The sequence below is a fragment of the Rhineura floridana genome, chromosome 7, assembly GCF_030035675.1.
Source record: "Rhineura floridana isolate rRhiFlo1 chromosome 7, rRhiFlo1.hap2, whole genome shotgun sequence".
Classification (NCBI taxonomy): Eukaryota; Metazoa; Chordata; class Lepidosauria; order Squamata; family Rhineuridae; genus Rhineura; species Rhineura floridana.
Window position 1 is genome coordinate 44,408,517 of NC_084486.1, and position 23,616 is coordinate 44,432,132.

General features: G+C 41.7%; 1 protein-coding gene across 4 annotated transcripts in view; it reads left to right on the top strand.

Annotated features, from left to right (window-relative positions):
• A1CF (APOBEC1 complementation factor) overlaps positions 1-23,616 on the top strand; it is a 59,464-nt gene that overhangs the window by 33,810 nt on the left and 2,038 nt on the right. For 2 of the 4 annotated variants that reach the window (XM_061635375.1, XM_061635373.1), the window contains exons 9-12: positions 1,231-1,439; positions 2,532-2,668; positions 3,579-3,712; positions 19,759-23,507. In XM_061635375.1, the coding sequence (XP_061491359.1) occupies positions 1,231-1,439; positions 2,532-2,668; positions 3,579-3,712; positions 19,759-19,907 (629 nt within the window). In that variant the 3' untranslated portion in view covers positions 19,908-23,507. Of the gene's footprint in view, positions 1-1,230; positions 1,440-2,531; positions 2,669-3,578; positions 3,713-19,758; positions 23,508-23,616 lie in introns of those variants that run through there. The other 2 variants (XR_009763970.1, XM_061635376.1) reach the window with 2 other exon arrangements.

Here is a 23,616-nt window from a genome sequence, read left to right on the forward strand (position 1 = left end):
AAGCTGAATTTTTAAAAATGCACTCAAGCTGCTCCCACCAGGCTTTACAGTAAAAAGGGGCAGGCTTTAACTAGTATTGTGTGCCCCTGTTTTCACAAAAGAGAGGTGGAGACGCACTGGAACCGTCAGAACAGCGGGTGTGTTTCTACCCCCTCACAATGTAGTATATGTCCTATTAAACCCAATTGGGCTTACTTCAGAGAAGACTCATATAGGATTGCACTGTGAAGGATGAATTGGCAAGCTACGTATATGCAGGTGTGAACCATTCAATCTGTGATAGGAATGGGGTGGTATATATTTTTAAAGTTCCTAGTTCCAAATGACGACACCAAAACGGAGAAGTTTACATTTATTCCTGTGAATGGTGATCAGTCTAATTTGTAGCTATTGCTTTTCATCCATAAAATGGAAATTAATTTGAAAGTAGGTAAAAATAAATAAATCAAAATGATTTGTACATGAGCTCAATGGAAAGGCAAGCTTCATATTCAGAAGAGAGGAGATGGGGAAAGTAATTTGGAATTAATACATGTTTTCTCAAACACTGTATATTCACAAGATGAAGACTAGCCAAGATCTGACTTATATTAATAATGGCATGGCTGGAATTCAGTGCAAAAATGATACTGTTGGAAGGATAATCTTTTGGCTATACATTGCAATTCCAAGTTTCACTGTGTTTTCTAGACTGAGGCCATTTTTTCAAAAAGGAACCTGAGATGCTTGAAGCATGTAAGCTAAAATTACCGATATTAAAAATAACAACCGCCCCACAAGGTACAATCAAAGATAGAACAATACAGTCCCATTGGTGCTTGTGCATATCCATGAACATTATTGCTCTTCACTTCAAAGACAACAAAGGGATTTTGTGTTCTGAACATTGCTACTTTTCACTGAATTATGTTCAGTAAACATGTAGCAGAAACAGCACAAGAAATGTTCATAACAGCAACACAAAATATAAACATTACTCTGCATTAGTGGGGGAAATATAATTAACTAATTAATTAACAAATTTGCTACCCATCATTGTCAAAATCTGCTGCCTGAGCTCACCCACATCTCCTCGTCTAACAGTAGGGCTGGCCATGCCCTATTTAATGTTATATTACCACCACCGATCTCTATATAAATGTCAGTGTGAGGGATCAAGCCTTCCAATACAGTAAGACTTGGAGATTTTCTGGTGATTTGATTCAGTTTAATACCTTCTTACATTCCTAGAAATTTACATGAATGTACCTGTAGGGGCTGCTGGAGTTAGAGGACTAGGAGGCCGTGGCTACTTGGCTAACCCTGCCCTGGGTCGTGGATACCAGCTAAAAGGAGAAAAAAGAGGGGAGGACAAACTATACGACCTTTTGCCAGGAATGGAGCTTACGCCAATGAATCATGTCAGTTTAAAACCACAAGGAATCAAACTTGCTCCACAGGTGGGTCAGGCACATTTAGAACAAATGCTCCAACTTATGCCCAATGCATGTGCCTTTCTATGATTTGTAGATGTGTAAAACAGATACACAAAGGAATAATTCCTGAGGTTCATCTTTGCCTTATTAGTGGCAATGGAATTTGTTTTTGCCTAAGTCGGTGGGCTTCTTCTGTGTTTTTTTCAAATGGAAACTATCCCCATGAGAATATTTTCCTCCACCTTCTTCATCAGTTTGTGGACAAACTGTGGCAGTGGAGGCTGGTGGCTCCAATGTCAGTGGGGCCGTGAATCCGCTCCAGGTTTTAGTCCAAACTTTCAAAGAACTGTCCAAGGTGCTGAGAGAGATGTAACATGTTTTATTTTAGCAACATCATGGCCCCTGTAATTACCCACTATGTTTATTTAGTTTATTTTAAATTGCTTGGATCCAATAAACTGTGAACGAAGTTCTGCTTGCAAAACTAAGTTCTGCTGGCTGGGGGGTATTTGAGAATGGCATGGGGTCCGCAGATGGAGTAAGTAGTGGATCTCCCTCTTGCATGAGCAAAAGTCCTTTCCCAAACCCTTTGGATCCAACCCATACTTTATATGTTGTCTTTCCACCACAAGGTCTAGACTTCAAGTCATCTCACAATCCACCATTAAAAAAAAAAGTTAATATAGCAAGTTTAAAATGAAATAAAAATGATCAGCCTGAACAAAGAAAACAATTAGCAAATGAGCAGCAACAATAAAGATGACAAAAGATCATAATGCCACTAACTAAAAACCATAAGAAAATAAAATAGTTTTCACTTGGGTGCCTATACAATAAAAGTGGGTCCCAAACAAAAGAAATTTGGATAGGTGTTCTATAGTGAAGTTCCCATCACAGTAAATGCCCGATCCTCCACTGCTACCTTCCTAAATACAAAAGCATAGGAGTGCCTAGAGCCAGATATCAATTGCTGATCTCAAGAAACAGAGACCCTCCTGTGAAGGAGGACCCAAATAATTTGGCAATACAATCAATTAACAAAATTTAGAGAATGCAATATACTTTCAAAACTGTAATCATGTATTCATTCATCAATGACTGCATATTTCATTCTAGATATTAGAAGAAATCTGCCAGAAAAATAACTGGGGACAGCCAGTCTACCAACTTCATTCTGCCATTGGACAAGACCAAAGACAGCTGTTCTTATATAAAATCACTATTCCTGCCCTTGCCAGTCAGCATCCTACTATGTATGTAACTACTGCACTTGCCGGGTTTAACCTCTGAGTTTTAATGTGTGGGGCTGGAAAGGTTTTTAAAATAAATGTATTTAATATCATTACTAATCACACAGCCATACAATGGATTATTTATAATATATACAATTTAGGAACAAGGGGAAACATTAATACTATGGACAATTTACAGTATTAAAAGTACATAGAAATAGTGATTTATCATCAGGTGTGAATTGTGCATGCCATCCCTGGTAGTAAAAAGATAACATAAAAAAAAAACCTGATAGTTTTTAGCATCCTTATTTCTCCAAACGTTCTATGGGGGAAAGAATGAAACCATAGGTGGATAAACTTAAATAATGATTTTTTACTGTTAAAAATAATAACCATCATGTTGCATAGGAACTTGGTATTGAAGGTACTTGCTGTGATCCTTCAGGGTTGTGGTAGGTGTAAAAAAAGTGGAAAGAGGAATGTCAATGCCTTCATCAATGCACTCACACAAGGCTGCTCTACATGTATGTAGTTTGGCAAATATCAGTCAGTGCATGCATGCATATCTGAGGATCTTCATATCTGCCCTTTCTCTCTCATTTTTGCCCCAAGAGGGCTGCATCAGATTCAACAGATTCAACCTCTTAAAGTGCAATTCTTCGCAAGTTTGTTTGGTGTAAGTTCCACTTTGCCCCTAGTAAACGTGTATAGGATAGCATCCTGAAAGCATGACTGTGCTAACCCCATCATCCTTTCCATTTTTAAATAAGCAGGTTTTCAGGGTTTGGGATATTGTTTTAATAAGCAGTGTCAGTGATTCAATTACGCTTGTAAAAACAACAATGCATAACAACATGTATCAGGAGATGCAATGTATGCCTGCCAAAATGCAAAGCAAATTACATGCATGTTTACAACTGCTTTGTAGGCACCCCTTCACACCACCCAAGCTAAGTGCATATGTAGATGAAGCCAAAACATATGCAGCGGAATATACTCTTCAGACCTTGGGCATTACCATTGAAGGTGTGGAGACCCCTATTGCCACAGCAACCTTTCCAGGTATGTTAAGGGTTTGCAAACATTTCCTTTTCCAAGATATCGATTTATGTATATCTTAGGCAGCTCAACCACAGTCAAGGGCTGTGTCTCCATGGTAGAGCATCTGCTTTGCATGCAGAAGATCACAGGTTCAGTTCCCAGCACCTCCTGATAGGGCTGGCAAAGATGCCTTGCTTGAAACCCTGGAGAGTCACTGCCAATCAGTGAAGAGAATACTGAGCTACTGTAGACGGACCAAAGGTCTGAGTCAGTATAAAGCAACTTCCTATGCTTCCAGTGTGCCTTAGGAGGGATTTCAGTTCCTCCTCGTTATGATCTTTATTTCACATACTCTGGTGTATTTGGTAACTATTTGGTGGTTTCACTTAATAACCAGACACCACGGAAGGTTCAAGGAAGGTGCAATGGAAGAAGGTATATTTATTCAAATAAGTGTTAATGATTTATCTAAGCAAAGATCAGGGCCAGCACCAGACAGCAGCGGGCCCTTGAATATGGTGCCACCAGGGGGTTAAATAGGCCCCTGTGCACACACACACCTATCTGTGCACACTGTGCGCACACACCTACTATCACCTAAGATGGCAGTGGGGTGTGTGGATGTCCTGCCACATTCTTTGGTGATGGCAAGCATGTGCGCACAGCGTGCTGCTGGGGTGGGAAGTGGCACGGCCAGCCTACGCCACTGGTGGGTGGGTGTTGCCTGGGAGAGTGGCTCCTGTTCAACAATCTGTGCCATTTCCTGTGACCTGATGTAGCATGGATCATGGAGCTGGAGCTACACCAACGCAGCCCCAGGGGCCCCTGTCAGCCACAGAGGCCCTCAGCCAGTGCCCAACCTGGCTGCCTGCTGGTGCTGGGCCTGGCAAAGATGACTGGAAATGCAAATGGGCATGACTTTCCCCATAATTGGAGTCTGAGGTAGCTGCTTTAGTTTAAACCAAAAGTAAGCTAATAAACGTTAAGCTACTCAGATGTTGAAAGTAAACTGAAATGTTGAGTCTTCCATTAGCTATAGTTTTCTATTTCATTCAAGCTGAAAAACTATGGTTAACCGCTACTACTGAGTAAAGGGGCTCAATGCATGGCCAAAAAGACTCATTCATTTCTCAGCTTACTAAGTGAAGATATGATGGTCCAAACTCACCTGTTGGTTACACTATTGGTTAAAGCAGTGCTCTTGATTTCCAAGTTTGGATTTCTAGACTCTTTATTAGAACCAGATTCTCCTATAACTTTTTCCTTTGTTGGGTGTGTCCTTTCCTTGCCTGCTGCTCTTTCCTATTGCTTGGGGAGACTGAAGCCCCATTCACAGATGCACTAAGTGACATGATGACCACTTAAAAATGAAACCTCAAGGGAATACCCTCATATGGCAAACTGTTAGTGGGACACAGCTCCCCATATGGTTTCAGCACATTTCACTACTCCACTGCAGGAGCCTTCATTTGGTTACATTTTAAGCAGGGAAATGCATGATAATTTAGATGTACAAATTGGGCTTCAGAGGTAGGGATGAGAGAGAAATTTGATTTAGTTCACATTTAAAGGTGAAGCTACATACTTTCCAAAACAAGTCAAAATTGAAATATAGTCATTCTTTGAAATTCACAAATGCAATTTCCAGCCAAGTAATATGTACAAAAATGCATATACTAGGGTAAAGTGTGTATATAAATACATACATTTGTGAAAATAACATACAGAAATGCATTTAGATTAGGCAAAATTGCATACAAAAATGTGCATATGAGGAGAAATTTGCACTAATGCTGATGAGTTTTTATGAGGACTTTAAAACAAAATCACAAACTGATATGGAAATGTGGAGAACTGAATTTAAGATTAGAAAAAATGAGAAACTGAGAGAGACTGAAATTGTCAGTTTTGTCCATCCCTATTCAGAGGGCAATTGTGTAACCTTGAAGTAAAGCTCCGGGGCACATGGTTTGGACAGCAAATCAGGGAAGAGGAGGAGGGGAAACGAGAAGGAGACGAGATCCAATGTGCAGTAATGATAGAGTGTTGGACAAGTACTAAGGAGACCCGAGTTCAAATCCCCACTCAGCTGTGAAGCTCTCACCGGATGGCCTTGGGCCAGTCACATACAAACTCAGCCTAATTTACCTCACAGAGTTGTTGTGATAAAATTTAATGCCACCCTGAGCTCATTTGAGGAAAAGTGGAAAATAAATGTAAGCAAATCAATAAATAAAAACTCAACAGAATGAAATTTCTGCTCTCTGTGGCAAAAAATATTAGAAAAATGTATAAGCCACTTAATTTTTTTTTAAAAAAACTCTACACAGTGTACATAAGATAATATAAAATAATTATCAATAATACACAGATAAAATCAGCCAAAAATTTAAAATAAGTATAAATAACTAAATTATATGTCTGGGTAGGGTTGCTCAAATGAAAAAGGTTTTAGCAGGCGCCTGATGATGATATAGCAAGGGTGCCTGCCTAATGTTAGCAGGTAGGGAGTCTCAAAGCACAGGCGCTGCCACACTGAAAGATCAACTCATCCCAGAGGCAGAATTAACATAATATGGCACTTGTAAAAGTCCATGTTCCACACATGGAAGCAGTTGAGATGTCTGGGACATCAGCAAATTTATTACAGTTGTGGGTATGTGTAGCTCTAGTAAAACGTGGAGTTTTGCCACTTTCCAAAGAGTGTTTAAATGGTTGAAATTTAACTTTTGCAAAACTGTCCAGATTAACAGCCAATGAACACAACTACACTGATGATGGATACTGCTACGCCCCAACTTTGAATGTGGTGAGGAGGTTGTCTGACTCATTCCGAGATTCTGTAGACTAAACCTCCACAATGTGGTCTGAGTGCAAGCATGCACAACTGTAGCTTTTTCCTGTTGATGAACTAGTCAGGTTGTAGCCAGGCAAAAGATTTTCTGAGTAGTTTCACCCATTCAATGGCCTCGATTAAATGATGCCCAGACAAATATAAGGAAGAAATGGTGCTGAAGGTGAAACATTCGTTTTGTGATTTTTTTTAAAAAAAGAGCCAGATGTATTTATTTTTAACATTTTAAAAAGCAAATACAGATGCAAAAAGTTCAGAGGTGAGAGGGGCAAGTGCCTCTCATGATATCACAGCCATTAGCCAACACACACACACAGACAAACTGAGCCTTCATCTCTTTCCTTGTGATGAAAAACTGGGTTTTACTACTTCATTCTGAATCACACAAAAGTCCTGCAGATCCTATTTAAAAGTGCTCACAGCAGAATAAAAAAAGGTTGTTGTCAAATTGCTTCTGACACTCCTAAAATGTTAATCTTCTTCAAGCTGTAATCAGAGATGACAACCTCCAGCCCACAGACCAGATTTAGTCCAACAGGCCTCCATGTTTGGCCAGCAAGGCTGTTTTCCCCACAACATGCCCACCTACCCCACACCTGATATCATATGTTATGCCAGGTGTGACATAACCACAAGGAATCTGCTGGCACACCCAGACTTTACAGAAAACAGGGCTGAACTCCCCCACCCATCAACTGATGCACAGGGAGTTCAATCCTGCTTTGTCAGTATTTCCCCCTCCATCCCCACAGGACCATCCAACTGTCAACCACCTGATGTCATTATGATGTCAGATGATTGACAGATGGGTGGTTCTCCCCATGGGTGAGGAGATAAAAATTTGGCACATTGGGACAAAAAGGTTCTCCACCCCTGCTCTCGATAATCAGATTGCAAGGAACAAAGACCTGCCATGGAGTATAGGGAAAAAGCAGCCAACACAAGCAGCAGGACAATTGTGTTCATTAGCCATATGTAAAGCAGATTAGATTATTGCATGGGGGGGAGTGAAGTCATGCTTCCTGTCTCTGACCCCTTTCACATCTTCATTGCCAAGATCACATGCCTTTCATGGGTTATAAGGGTAACTTCTGGAGCAGAAAGCCTGCTGTACAAGTGTGTGCTCTATGGGCGTCCACAGAAATTTTTTTGGCCAGGGAGAAATGTAAATACTACAAATAAATAAATGAACACACATAACTGAAAGGTGGGAGCAGACATTTTTCTCACAAAACAAATGAGAACAATATTGCACAATTTGCCTCATATTTCAGTTTCTACAAATGCTAGAAACCTACCCTTTCTTTTAAATGAAAGCTGGGAATCTGGAAATTATAGTTTATTCAAGGGCGAGGGAAGGAGAACTGCCCCTCTTGACCCTCCGGAACACACATAATAGGCTTCCTGCACAATTTAAAGCCCTCATGTTCACACTATAATTAGGCAAATACATGAGGATCCATTTTAATTCTATGGAATCCAACTTGTCTGTGTACACATACATGCATGCATCTTCTCTCTCTCTCTTGCTCTGTGCCCCCCCCCCGCACTCTCCCCTCTGCCACTGTGCTGATCATTTCACTCCATTCTGTTTTCTGGTCTTCAACTGTCTCCTTGGAGTGGTTGGAGCCTTGGCAGGCACTTTGCAGTGTACCAGCACCCTGGTAAAAATATGTTTTAAAAAGTCTCAGCAGGGGCCTCACAGGTGCTATGCTGTTGCAGCTTCCACAGGTGACACTTGGGAGAAAACACGACTATTTGATAGCACACTGATCAAATTATGAATTAAATGGCTAGACCAGCATGATAAATTTAATTGTAATCTTTTTAGATTTTTATTCACGTGCACAAAGCTTGCTTAGGAAAATGAGTGGATATAAAGAGCCAAAACATGTATCTAATTAAAAGTTCTCATAAGTAAAACTTTCTGCACTGTATTTATACTTCTTTTACATTACTGGAAATATACACCCATCACCAGTATTGTTGATTAATATGGAATCTTTCAGGAACATCAGGGCTTTTAAAAAGCTTAAAATCCATCCAACTTCCTGCCACAGAGAAAAATCAATTTGTCTAGGCTTGTTCAAGCTTCCGCATTATGTAAGACACACTGATGCTTTATTGAACCCAATACCTTTTACGGCTTAATAACAATGACCTCTTACTTTACGTATTACTTGGAAGACTGAGAGATGCATTTTGTCTGTTCCAGTTCAGTCTTTGGTAGTCTTGGAACAATTCAGACTCTTAGTCAAAGTTAATATAATATGCATCATTTTAAACAACAGTTTCCCCCTTCTTTTCCTTTTCCTTTTTTTTGGTGGGTTGGTGATAGTGAAACAGAGGTGTCTAGACATTCATTGAAAAACAAAGCTAAGTGTAATTGCAGAGGTTACATATGGGAAGGAGGTTACCTTTAATGTACTGTCATACGGTCTAGTTGCCATTTTTCTGTGTTTAAAAAAGGGCTGAAAACCCAAAAAGTGCACAAATATCAGATAAATTAAAATAAATTTTAAATAAATTCAATTAAACATTTATTTTAAATAAAATAAATAAAATAATTCTACACACTTTCCTGGGAGCAAGCTTTGTTAAAATTAGCAGGCTTACTTCTGAGTAGACATGTACAGGATTGCACTGTGTCAATAATTCAAGTGTGCACTATCAGTAAAAGTAAAATATGGTAACAGTAATATAAAACTAACAATCTTATATGAAGCACACTCCATAAATAATCTGTGAGCGGAGGGAGAATATTACAAATAAAAAGGTATTTTATCTGTCAGAGAAAGCTGGGCCTGTCCCTTAGGCATGGAATTCCAGAGTGAGGGTTGCACAGCAAAAAAAGGCCCAACCTGTATCCCTTCTAATCTGATCTCAGCAAGTGACCCAGAACAAGGCTGCATCCATATTTCTAACTAATCAGCTTCTTCCTTTCACAAATGTCTTGTGTTTGCTCCCAGCTGTATGTTGCCTGCATGCATGGCAAAGGTCAATATTGTTTCAGTCTATCATACTGTTGTATTTGCATTACAGTACTGCTGTGTACCATTCTAGATGAATCATGCCTAGTCAAACCTTGCTGTTCAATCCACATGTAAGGGTAAAATGTGACGTTCTTGTAAACGTAATCCAGGATCACTGTAAACAAGGGCCAAACTACTGGTGTTCCTTGGCCATTCACATATTCCTGTTCAACTTATAAAATAGAAGATCAAGCAGTTGCATATTACTATATATTGAAATTCCTAGCCCTCTAAGCTTTTCCCTACCTTTACTTCTTCTTCCCCTTGAACTAATCCTTCCTGTTTATCCAGTTCATGCACCACCCTCTTCTTGCCTGATATGACCCTCAATACAGTATCCTCAGCAATGGTTCTAATCCACCTGAAACAATGGGACTGATGCTTGTTGTCTGAAATTCTTCTTTCAATGATTTCAGAGAGAATCAGTAGCAACTACCTTTACACGGGGGAGGGAATTAGTCGAGCCTGTAACTGACTGTAAACAATCAGCTGAAACTGAAATGACCCACTATCTTCAGACCAGCCAGGAGGAAATGATTTACTTACCTGGTCTTTTATGATATGAAAATGTTTAACAAACAGTTAACAACAGCAACAAAGCTTCATACACACCCACGCACGCGCACACACACGGGGCTCTGTCCCTGCTCACATTGCTCGCTAACCCTGCCTACAACCCTTCACCAATCCCTGTACCCTTAGACCTCGCCAACCCTCCCCCCCCAATAAACTGATTAAACTAGGGGTGGGACCAGAGCTTGGAATATTACTTTTAAAAAGTAATAAATTACAGTTAACGTTACATAGTCCAAAATGTAGTAATTACTGTTACAATTGCAATTGCTCTGAAAGTAATTGATTGCTTTACTTTTCCTCCAAAGTAATCACTACAATTACATTTCAGTTACTTTAAAAAATGCCTACAATGCGCTGGCCTTGGCTGCTGCACATCTAAGTAGCCTAAAACAACATTAAAAATAAACAAACACATACAGAGGTAGTAGAATAATTATTTTTATTCATAAGATAGCAATGGTGGTCTCTCCGCTGGTAAAGGTGGTGGGGAGGGAGGCTGAGGCCACTACTCAGATCTTTGCACATCAAACCAAGTGCAACCCTACCTCAGCCAGCAAGCATAATCTCTCTCACTTAACCACCTCCCAGACCCTGCCCTGCCACCAACTAAGGGACACTCACTCAAGCAAACATTTTCCCCTGAGATACAAAAAAGTTAAAATACTGCAAATGCAGCACAATACCCAGAGAGGGTGGTGGAGGCCACTTTGTGTGCCAAGTGCAAACACAGTGTTCACAAACACACACACACACACACAAACACATGCATTGTCATCTTTCACCTCCACAGTTCTTTATCTCCATTCTGCTGCTGCCTCCTTCTCCTCCTTTATCCATGTTCCTGACCTCCGGATCCTTTCTCCCTCCACTCCATTCTTCAACACCACTATCCATTTTTTTAAAATAATTGTTTTCTCCACTCCACCCCGTCTCACTCTCTGCCTCCTCCCTCATCGCCTCCTACCCATCCACAGAGTACAAGGAAAGAGCAACACGGCACAGAAGCCCAGTTTGAGGCACATGATTTTCATCCACAAATCTGAGGAGCAGAAGACTTCCCCTGCCCCCCCAAGTAATGCCCAAAAGTAATTCTGGAAACGTTACAATTACTCCACAAAAGTAGTAAAATTACTCCTAGTTCTATTACAATCAAAATGTAAAGGAATTACCCACTCGTTACTGAAAAAAGTACTTGTAACTAGTTACTTCCAAGCTCTGGGTGGGACCCTTTTATGCTCCCACCCTGTGGGCCAACTTTAACAGGTGGGTGGGTCAACCCCAATGTCAATCACATGACATAACTGTAATGTCACCTGTCAAAGTTGGCCCACAGGATGGGAGCAAAAAAGGTTCCCCACTCCTGGTCTAATGAGTTATAGTGTGGGTTTTAGACCCAGCAAAGCCTCCCCTCATTTTCCTCCTGCCCTTTAGAGCTAACAAAGGGCCCCCCTGCTTCCCCCTCCCCTTTTAAACTGGCCTGTCAAGAATGTTCCTCCACAGCTTGCCTCTGCTGCTCCCCGCTGCCTCCTCCCTCATCTGTCCTGCCTGAACCCCCTGAAGTCAGACACAAACGCAAAGTGTGCTTTTCTTTGGTAGGTTTAATAGACAGTTTCAGTTCAGAGCACTTCATGAATCATCTTACAGGTTACACAGGATTCAGCATCATTACGAGGAATAACAAGGCATGTCTACACTGCACTAAGACATTGTTGCAGAAATTCGACGCACCTCCTTGCCAACCTTAAGTAAGGATGGGCAGGCACTCGACTTGTGTGAACTGAGTGTCACTCTGTGTGGAGAGCATGTGTGCAGGCGAGTGTTCCTCCTCAGGGGGACAGTAGAAAGTTATTAAGCCTGCTGATGCCACAGCCTATGTGTCTGAGGCAAGGGCAACTGGGTCCCCTCCTCAACATCCCTCTCAGGAGGGGGCCTACTCAGTGGCAAGGACAGTGGCCGTGGTGGGGTGAGGGAGGGAGGTGGCGAAAGGAAGGGAGAGGGACAACTTCCTGATTGGGCCGTGCCTCCCCAGTAGTAAGTGGAGCTATAGTGGCAGAGGTGTCACTGTCAGAAGCACAGGAGCCTTCAAGCTCACCTGCGTCCAGAGGCACGTCACTGGTGCCCCTCCTTATCGTTCCATTGCCAACCAGTAGGACTCATGACATCATCCCCCTCCCCATGCACTTCCCCCCCCCGTAGGCTTGGGTTTAATAGGATAGTATCCATGGAACTCTCTTGCCAAATCCAGAGCGTGGATGTCTGCTTCCCATAAACTTTCCTCTGGCCAGAAGCCTTTCCAGTGGATCAAGTACTGCAGCTTCTCCCAGTACCAGCAAGAGTCAAGAATCTGCTGCACCTTGTATTTCTCCTGGCCATCAACAAGTATGGGAGCGGGTGGGGGCTCAGGTGACCGATAAGGGTGCAGGTCTTCCTCAGGAGTCACCAAGGAACAGTGGAATATGGGGTGAATCTTCATGGAGGCAGGTAACACAGTTGGTATGCCACAGGGTTCATCTGTGTTTCTGTTCACAGGGTCTCACTTGGCATGCCTCTGACTTGTGACACAGAGTGGAAATGGGCAGGTAGTGTACGGAAAGCCACACCCGATCTCCCACCTGGATTTCTGGGCCAGGTTGTCAATGCTGATCAGTCCCCCCCTTTTGTAGGCTGCCTTGGCTTTCTCTAACTGTTCCTGTAACATCTGTTGCATTGCTTGTAACTCCTGAACATATTCGGTAGTGACAGGAATGGCCAGCATCACGGCAGGGTTGTAGAAGGAGAGTGGGTGATATCCACAACTGGCAAAGTATAGTGTCTGTTGGGTGGAGGAATGTAAAGAGCTGTAGGTGCACTTTGCTAGGGTCAGCAGGGGTATCAGTTGTCCTGTTGATAGTTGACATAACAACAAAGATACTGCTCTAAGATGGCATTTACCTTCTCTGTTTGCCTGCCTGTTTGCAGATAGTGTGCAGAGGATAGGCGGAGTTTGATTCCCAGTAGTTGTAACAACATGCAGGAACCATTTAGTAAACTGGGGGCCCCAATCCAAGATTAAACTGCTTGGGAGGCCGTGCAACTGGAAAATGTGCTTAATGAACAAGTGAGCAGTCTCTTTGGCCGTAGGAAGACCAGAGCATGGAATGAAATGGGCCATTTTACTAAAAGTGTCTACCACTATTAGGATAGCAATATTTTCCTGTGAGGGGGTTAGCATTCTCCACGGTCCCTCTAGTGTGGGTAGGGGTTCCAGTAGGCCTGTGGGTCTTCCTGGAGCATGTTTCGCTCTCATGCAGGTGGGACAGGAGTGCACATATTTTTCCACATCATGTTTTACTCGGGACCACCAAAACTCTTGAGTAACCACCTGCAACGTCTTGAACACACCTAAACGCCCAGCGGTGGGACTGTTATGACACTGCCACAAAATCTTGGCCCGAAGTCCTCCTGGAGATATATACAGCCTCATAATGGTACAGCAACCCACACTCCTTGTTAAGCCGGGAGCTGTGCCTTGTGAGGATTCTTGCAATTCTCGTACCTGTTCCTGAAGAAAAGGGTCTTGTTCCTGGGCTATGCACAGTTTCTCAACCCATGGATCTGTATGTTGACCATTGAACTGTACTGTCACTGATTTTATTTTCCATCAAGTCTGCAAGTTTGGAGAAGTAACACTGTTATGTCTTTGCTGGCTTGAGAGCAGATACTCCAAGGCCAGCCGTTGTCATGGTAATGTGAGATAGCAACTGGGAAAGTTCTAACAGAGTCTGTAAGTTGTGTCTTCTGTATTTTGCCTCTGAACTGAGAGGTTTTCTTCTGTGTCATGTCTTTGAACTGAGAACTTCTCTCCTAGGGGGGGAAGCAACTCTACATGTAATCTTAAAGCCTTAAGCCATAATGTCTTGTAGTAAAGACTCTTAACCTGATCTAATGCCTCTGTGATGTTTCTTGCTCAACTTAACTCCAATGTAATGTATGCTGTTTCACGCAACAACGCACACACGTCAACAGGGTTATGGGCTCAAATACACAGCGTGTTACACAAGAGTAAGTTGCTGGTCTGAACGGCAGACGGAGTTCCAGAGGGCAGCTTGATCGATTGTACCAGACAGAGGTGAGCAACATGGCTGTAAACTTGTCTGGGGGAGGCTTGCCAATGGAAAGATTGACGGAAAAGAATTATGCCAGCTGGAAGCCGAGGATGCGGGCTTTGCTGATAAAAGAGGATTTATGGGACATTATAGATGGACCCCGTCCGGCGGTACTGACCGCGGCCTGGACGCGTAGAGATCAGAAGGCGCAAGCTTTTATACTTCTGGCTCTATCAGACTCTCAACTGTTACACGTGACAGATGTTACAAACGCCAAACAGATGTGGGACGTGTTGGAGGCCCTACATGTGCAACAGACTGCGGGATCTAAATTGTGTTTGGCAAGGAAGCTGTACCAGATGCGCTTCACGGGTGAGTGCGAAATGAGTGAGCATCTCACGGAATTCAGGTGCTTGTTTGCAGAGCTGACGGACCGAGGCATCGAACACTCTGAGCTTCAGAAGACCTATCTGATCCTGGCTTCACTCGATGGGACTTGGAATAATATGGTCATGGCTTTCGAAGCCATGCCTGACAGAGGTCTGAACGTTGCGTTTATTGAGGAAAAACTGTCCCAGGAATGGCAGCGGAGACAAGAGGCGAAAAGTGCTGAGGAAAAGCAAAGAGCCAAGCTGAAAGAAGAAAGCAGCTGCAGACAGGAAAACAAGCGGGAGCAACAGCGGCTGAAATCTTGTTATGCCTGTGGGGCTCGTGGGCATTTTCAAAGAGACTGTGCAGTCAAGCGCAACTCCAGGGAAGGAGGCTTGAAGCAGGGAAGTGTGAACTTTGTTTGTAAACAGAAGTCTCAAGATTTAGGACCTGTTGACTGGCTTCTTGACAGCGGTGCAAGCCATATATTAATCAAAGACAGGAGTTTGTTTTACACTTCAGAAGACGTGCAGGATTTTGTGCAACTTGCGGATGGATCGCGGAAGAATGTGGAAGCCCGAGGACTGGTGAGATTTGATAAACTTGGAATAATGTCAGATTGTTTGTTTGTACCAGAATTGGCTCATAACGTGTTGTCTGTGAGAAAACTGGTGAGTTGTGATTTTTCAGTCTTGTTTCACAAAGACCAATGTTTTGTAATGAGGGGAGATCAAGTGTGTTTGCAGGGAAGCCTTAATGATTCACAGTTTAAAATGTCCATGGGTGTGAAGTGTGCTGATGCCTTGAGTTTAATGGGGCGGAAAGGGAATGACGGTCAGGGCTGTAAACAGACAGCCGTAAAAGGCATGCCGTCGGTATTCACTGCCCAGATGGAGGAGGTTCACAGAGAACTAGAAGAGCCATCATCATTTCAAGCAATCAGGCTGATGCCTGAGGCAGAGCAGCACAAATGGCAGCAGGCCATGCAGGAAGAATTACAAGCCATGCAAAAGAATGGCACGTGGACATTAGTAAAGTTACCCATGGGTAAAAAGGCCATAGGTTGCAGATGGGTGTTTAAGAAGAAGAAAGCAAGTTCCGGGGAAGTACAGAGGTACAGGGCACGTTTGGTAGCCAAGGGATTCACACAGCAACATGGAACAGATTTTGATGCTGTTTTCGCCCCGGTTGTGAAACATGAGTCTATTCGTGTTCTGCTGAAACTAGCAGCGATGCAGAAAATGCACATTAATCATTATGATATAGGGACAGCATTCCTCCATGGTGATTTAAAGGAGGAGATATACATGGAGCTACCTCCGGGTTCTGTGTCACAGGAAGGGTTTGTGTGCAAGTTACATAAGTCTATCTATGGATTGCGGCAGAGTGCACGCTGCTGGAATGAGAAATTGGACAGTGTATTACAAGGGATGGGATTTCAAAGGTGCAAGGCAGATCCCTGTGTATATGTCCAGAGAAAAGGAACACAAACCAATATATGTGCTGTTTATGTGGATGACATCATGTACATGTATCATGATCAGCAAGAGGAAAGGGAATTCAGGGAGCAACTGGGCAGGCAGGTGGACACAAAGAATTTGGGGCCTGTCACACACTATTTAGGCACGGATATTGTGCGTGCAGAAGACGGAAGCATAACATTGAGTCAGGAAAGTAAAATAAATCAGATCATAGAAGAATGCAACATGACAGGATGCAATGTTGTGAAGACTCCAATGGTTGTGGCTTTCCAACAGAATGTGCAGGAGACGCCCTGTACAGAACCTGAGAAGTACAGGCGCATAATAGGGCAATTGCAATATTTGGTGAAGGTGTCTCGCCCAGACATATGTAATGCAGTCAGCATTTTAAGCCGGAAGGTAGAGCATCCTTCAGAGGCTGACTGGCAGGGAATTAAAAGGGTAGTGCGTTATCTGAAAGGCACGAAGACAAAAAGTCTGGTTTTGACAGGAGCAAAGACAGGAGGTCTTGAATGTTTTGTGGATGCAGATCATGCAGGGGAGCTGAGCAGTCGTAAATCAACCTCTGGCATAGTTATGATGTGGCACGGATCTTGCATTGATTGGAGTAGCAAGAAACAGACTATGGTTGCAACATCAAGTGCAGAAGCAGAGTATGTGGCCTTATCCCAGGCCTGTAATGAGTTGCAATGGTTCACAATGCTCATGCAGGATTTAGGCATGGAGATACAACTACCAATCACTGTACATGAAGACAATCAGACCTGCATCACGATAGCCACATCAGAAGCTCATACCAAAAGAACAAAACATATTAGTGTCAGATACTTTCACGTAAGGGATTGTGTGCAGCAGGGGTTCGTTAACCTGACATTCTGTGACACTAACAACATGGTGGCTGACATAATGACCAAGCCGTTGTGTGAGAAGTTTGGAAAACTGGTAAAAAGGCTTGGAATGAGTCAAAGTTTGATTGAATAAAGTGTTAGCTAAATGTACAGAGATGTTCTGAACTGTACTGAAATATAGACTGTATTGCAAGATGTATTGTGGAAATGTATTATTGTTATTGTTGTCATGAATTACAGACATGATGGGAAAAAGGGGGAATTGTTGACCATTGAACTGTACTGTCACTGATTTTATTTTCCATCAAGTCTGCAAGTTTGGAGAAGTAACACTGTTATGTCTTTGCTGGCTTGAGAGCAGATACTCCAAGGCCAGCCGTTGTCATGGTAACGTGAGATAGCAACTGGGAAAGTTCTAACAGAGTCTGTAAGTTGTGTCTTCTGTATTTTGCCTCTGAACTGAGAGGTTTTCTTCTGTGTCATGTCTTTGAACTGAGAACTTCTCTCCTAGGGGGGGGAGCAACTCTACATGTAATCTTAAAGCCTTAAGCCATAATGTCTTGTAGTAAAGACTCTTAACCTGATCTAATGCCTCTGTGATGTTTCTTGCTCAACTTAACTCCAATGTAACGTATGCTGTTTCACGCAACAACGCACACACATCAACACTGTACAGGCAGCCCCAATACTTTTGTCTTAAGAGTGTGTTCTGGTGAGGGGGGTTTCTCTTCTGGGCCTGTCGTTTCCGGCTTGTGAGAGCAAAGGTCCAGCACTCCTACAGTGCTGCCTTCAATAGTCCTGTTTGGCAGAGAGGGCGGCGGTAGCGGTGGCAGTGGTGGAGGGGTGAATGAGGAAGGGCGTGAAGGGAAGGGGGAGAAACAACTTCCTGATTGTGTAGTGCCACCCCAATAGAAACTGGAGCTATAGGGGTGGAGCTGTCACTGTCAGAAGCATGGGAGCCTTCAACCTCACCTGCATCCGGAGTAACAGCACTGGCATCTTCCCATTGGTCAAGTCTGACTCCTCTTCCTCCTCTTCATTGCTCCATTGCCTACCCATGGGACTCAGGACAACCTCCACTGCTGTGATATAGTTCACAGTGCCACCTGTCTGTTGGGCTGTGAACTGCAGTGTGAAGGATTCACAGCTTACATTTTTATTTATATAGATATATATATTCTGCGTATAGTTTCACCCTCCCTGTCCTCAACACAATATTTTATAACTGAAGAGTCTATATTCTGATATACAGTTGTGATGGAGGAGAAATTCAGTTTGGTTCACGTTTTAATTCAAACCTACTTAATGTCCATTTTACAAACAATACATGTACTGAAATCTAGCTATCCTTCAAGATTTGCACTTTTGTGTTGCAGTTCTCCAACTAAGAGTGTATATTTTAGGAAAAAGCTTGCATAAAATTTTATTTTAGTGAAAATAACATACCAAAATATTGTAAATGAACATTGCATGCAAAAATGTGTAGATTGGGCAAAAGCTCATGCAAAATATGTATATTACTCAGAGGTTATGTGCCCTGCCACCTGTGCAGCTATGGGCAAGCTGCATAGTCCCAAGGAGCCCAGTTTTTTCCCCCAGCTGGCAGTTGCGGACAAGGAAGGGGCTGGCTTGTGCAGCTGTGGCAAGCTGAGCAGGCCCTAGCCAGCTGGGGAGGACTAGCCTCAGAGGGAGGCAATGGAAACCCACTCTGAATACCGCTTACCATGAAAACCCTATTCATAGGGTAGCCATAAGTCGGGATCGACTTGAAGGCAGTCCATTTCATTTTTCATATACAGCATATGGTTATAGTGGAATCAGACTTCAGTATCATGACAAAAATACACAACAGAAATAACTGTGTCTGAACCCAGCAATATATAACAGGTATGTAAGCTCTGATAACTATGACATGCTGCCCTATACATTTCAATGGAAACAACCTATATAGAGGAGTACTCTTTAAGTGCAAAGATTTGCTACCTCTGTTGAAATGAGTGAAGTAGCCCAATTCCTTTGGGAGGAAGAATAGAACATGAATTCAATAAACAAAACAGATTTTTGATTCCACATGTGTTTCAGAGCTCCATATGTGCCTCAGAACATGTCAAGGCTTCTGGATCAAAGCACAGTCCTTTAAACCTGGTGTTCTGTATGCACCTATTCTTTCTTAATAAGATCAACAAGCTTTTGTATACATGTCTATGCAGAACTATGTAGTGGGCCCAAGCCTGTGCAACTCCCTTCCACCTGAGATTAAACAGGAACCCTCCTTGTTGAACTTCAGACACATGACTAAGATGTTCTTGTTCCTGCAGGCATTTTAAGGTAGTGTTTGGTTTTATGAGGATTTTATTGTTTTATTGCTTCATTCTGGGTATGACATGTTTTAGTGCACATTTCTTTTAATATACAGGTTTTTGGAAGCATTTTTTCCTAATGTAATTTTTTTGTATGTAATGTTTCCTTAATACATGCATGCTTTATGCACTTGTCCCTAATATGCAAATCTTTGTTCGAATTCTTCAATTGGAAAACTACATTGCAAAATATGGAGAAGTGTGCATTTCTAAGAATAGCTGCATTTTGGTTCACAGATTGTTACAGGAAGTGCAAATTACGTAGATTTGCACTGAAATGTGAAGCAAACCAAATTTCTCCTCCATTCCTTCTTCCAGCTGTTATGTGAGTTATATAGCCAGATCTGCAAATTCAGTGCAATCAGTGTCTTTGGGCTCCAATGCTTATGCTGTTCTCTAATAAAAATGTCAATAAGAAGTTATAGTAAAATGTTGTCTCTCTTTTTTTAAATTTCCCTGCAGGATACATTGCTAATGCAACTGCCACAGTAGCAGCTACTCAGCTCAAGCAAGCAGTGACTCTAGGACAAGATTTGGCAGCCTACGCAGCATATGAAGCTTATCCAGCATTTGCAGTAGCTACTCGTAGTGACGGATATGGAACGTTCTAAAAAAAAAAAAATCCAGCTTCATTTAAAAATGAAGCTATGGTGGGGGCGGGAGCTACTTCAAGCTAATTATTAGTCAGGTTCAGCGCTTTTGCATGAGTGATTGGATAAATTCTTTGCTTTTAGATTAGCACAGAAGTTCCCAAACTTTTTTCCTCACAGACCACTTGAGAATTGCTGAGGGTCTTGTGGACCACTAAATGAGTTTTCTGCCTGCTGTAGCAATTGTAATGCATTGTGCTAGATGCTGTATGAATTTAATTGTATTTTTGCAGACATGCCATTGACCACCTGAATGAAGCTCATGGACCACTGGTGGCCTGTGGACCACAGTTTGGGAACCCCTGGATTAGCAGTTCAATAATGGTAAATAATGGTAGACACTTGTTTTTAAGTCTTAAAGTCCATTTTTATATGGCGGCGGGGGGGGGATAGCCCTAACCTAAAAAGGAAAAAAAAACTTCTTATGTACATTGTTTGATTGTTGTTTATGAACAATGGTCCATGACGGCAATTTGCAATAGTATTTTTTAATAGTGTCAAGAATTTTGAAGTTGTGAGGCTATATTTCTTGCTGTAAAGCATGTTATATAGATAAGAATTCTGCATATGATGGTACAATAGCCATAACCTTAGGGCCAAATTAGTTGTGACTGTATTTAACTGCATTTAAAACTGTTGTGTGTGTTTTTAATGCCAATAGCAGACATTGCAAGGGGAGGGACTGAAAATTACTGAAGTCACATTAGGTGCAATGGGGAAATTTAATCCTTTCCTCTCCTGCCCTGGTGCAAATTACTCCTCCAAGACTCCCATTGGCATCGCTGGATTCTGTTTTCGTTGACAGAAAATAAAAAGGAGCTTGAAAGTATGAGAACAATGTCTCAAAGACAAATAAACTGGTCCCAATGTTCATTTTCAATCTCTCTTTTTAAAAATTATTTTTCAGGAGCTGAATGATTATTTTGGAATGTTTAGCTTCAAATATTTAAGCAAAATCTTACACATCTTTACTCAAAAGCAAGTGCCACTATGCTCAGTTATGCTTACTCCCAAAGTAGTCAGTGTGCATGGGATTACAGCATACTTTAATTGGATTTGTGTGATTTTAAATAACATTTTCAACATTGGTAAAAAAAATGAAAACCCTACAGAGACTAGAATGTACAACTGATATAAAATGATTCTTTTCTACTTTCTGTTGTATGAGGATCATTTGCAAATGATGCTTCCCTAACTTAAAAGGTTATCTTAACATATTCATAAATGCTGTTATAAGCTGGTTGATTTGCAGATGGGCTTCAAGGGGTATAAAGTGTTTCCCACTCCATGAAATCCTGTTGTAAGTAACATATCTCAAAGAAAATAAAAGCAGATTTGGGGATAGTGATAACAGATTTAGATTCTACATTATAGTACAGCTATATTATAGTGTGGCGTAGTTGTCAGAGTGTTGCACTACGACCTGGGAGACCAGGGTTCGAATCCCCACACAGCCATGAAGCTCACTTGGTGACCTTGGGCCAGTCACTGCCTCTCAGCCTCAGAGGAAAGCAATGGTAAACCCCCTCTGAATACCGCTTACCATGAAAACCCTATTCATAGGGTCACCATAAGTTGGAATCGACTTGAAGGCAGTCCATTTCCATTTCATATTATATGAATGGCACTCATCACATATCCCTATTATCACTGCTTATGGCATGACATAATACATGACCATCTCTCTCATCTTTGCTTGTTCCTAAAATAAATTATTAAAAGGTCCTATGTAATAGAAAGTTCAGTGATTTCTTTGCAGCTATGAATCATTACAAGAATAGAAATAAGAGCTTGATGATAGCAGGGTGGAATCTTTAGCCTCTCTTGTTATATCAAAATAATTTTCTAATTAAAGCAAGGACAATCCTGTTTATTGCTTTTCTGGGACAGATCTGGCATGCCATTAATTGACTATTCACTATGTTCTTGGCTTTAATCTGCATTCTGTTCCTGCAAATGAAATGAATGGTCTTGTTTATTCTAGAGAACCTTCTATCTTTCTTTTCCAAGATTGTGCAATAGTAAAGGTTGTGGACAGTTTCTGATTTGAGCTGATTCAGGAGAGTGTTTTGGTGATCCTTTGAGGGCCTCTAGTGTCATGCCCTACAGTGCTGAGCAAATAACAATTGTCCATGTACAAGGGAAACCAAAGATCAATGGCCAAATTTCAAAAGTCTTCTTTTCCACATCTAAGAGCCTACCCATAATTAATAAAGCCCAATAATTTATAATGTAAAGTCGAACATTAAACTACATTAAAGATCTGTCAGTACTACAGTTCATCAACAGAAGATATGCCCCTCTAATTATTCATTCTTGGGACAAGCAGAAACAAATGCCAGTGGTAGAGCAGCTATAATATGTATTCTCAGCATTATCCTAATGCTGTTAGAAATGTCTAAGTACATATTTTTATAGCCAGATAAGCCTGTCCTAAACTCTTTATTCAGTAGATTGTACTGAATTTAAAACAGTGTACATTAATTTTCTGGGTCCATTATGGACATTTCTTTATACATATATGTGCATACTTATATATTTGTACAAAACAAAAGATGGATATGTTTAAACAGAAGCACTCAGATTGCACTCACGGGTTTAAACAGAATGTTGTATTTCTTGAGCTCCTTGCCAAATATGAATACAGCAAGACAGATCATTGGTCCTTGTAGCTCTATGTGGTCTATTCCAGGGATGGGAAGCCGTTGACCCTCCAGACACTGTTGGACACCAACTCTACTCAGCCCCAATCAGCATAACAAATGGCCCAGGAAGATGGAAGGTGTAGTCCAACAATATCTGGAAGTCCATAGGTTCATCCCTGGTCTATTCAACCACCAGTGGCTCTCCAGGATCTCAGGTGTTTCTCATTCCTGCTACCACAGAACATTTTTCCCCCTCTCCAAACTTGGAGATGCCAGGGATTCAACCTGGGACCTTATGCATGCAAAGCATGCTCTCTTCTACTCACCTGTGGTCCCATCCCAATTTTTATGGTCCAGTATTGTGATCCCATGAATAGACCCTTCCCTCTTCCCAGATGATCCATACGTATGCAGTAGAATTGCCACTTTCCATACCAGCACCAAATTTGGAGATTTGGGGTATATGTCTGTGTGTGTGTCTCTCTCTCTGCCTGCTGTGGTCTTGAAGCAGTCTCCATGTGTGTGTTCAACCTAAATCAATTGTGAAACTTTCCCAAGATTACTGTATTCACATATCTAATGTTAACCACACCAAAAAATGCTTCTAACTGGTTGAAATTGTTTCTTGCTTTTATTTTACTATATAGTCCTCCCAAGCTATTATTATTATTTATAAACCGTAAGATAAAGCAGGTGCCTGAGACACAGAAACAGTATTAAAAAGTATGTGCATAAAAGCACTTATATTTTTCATACCTTTAGTGCAGCCTTTATATGCACTGTGAAATCACGTAGCTAGTTTTATTTAGAACAACTGTTTGTTTTGGAAATGCAAATTAAGCAAATTAAACCATGAATTAGGAAAAATTATGTCAGGTAAAATTCTGTGAAGCTGTGTTGTAAATCAAATAATGATCAATTGGTTGTTAAGAAATTATTAAACTTCCTTAAATAATGTCAATGTGTCTGCCTCTTTTATAGCATTTGGCCTGACAGATACCTTTTAAAACCTGCTATTGCAGCCA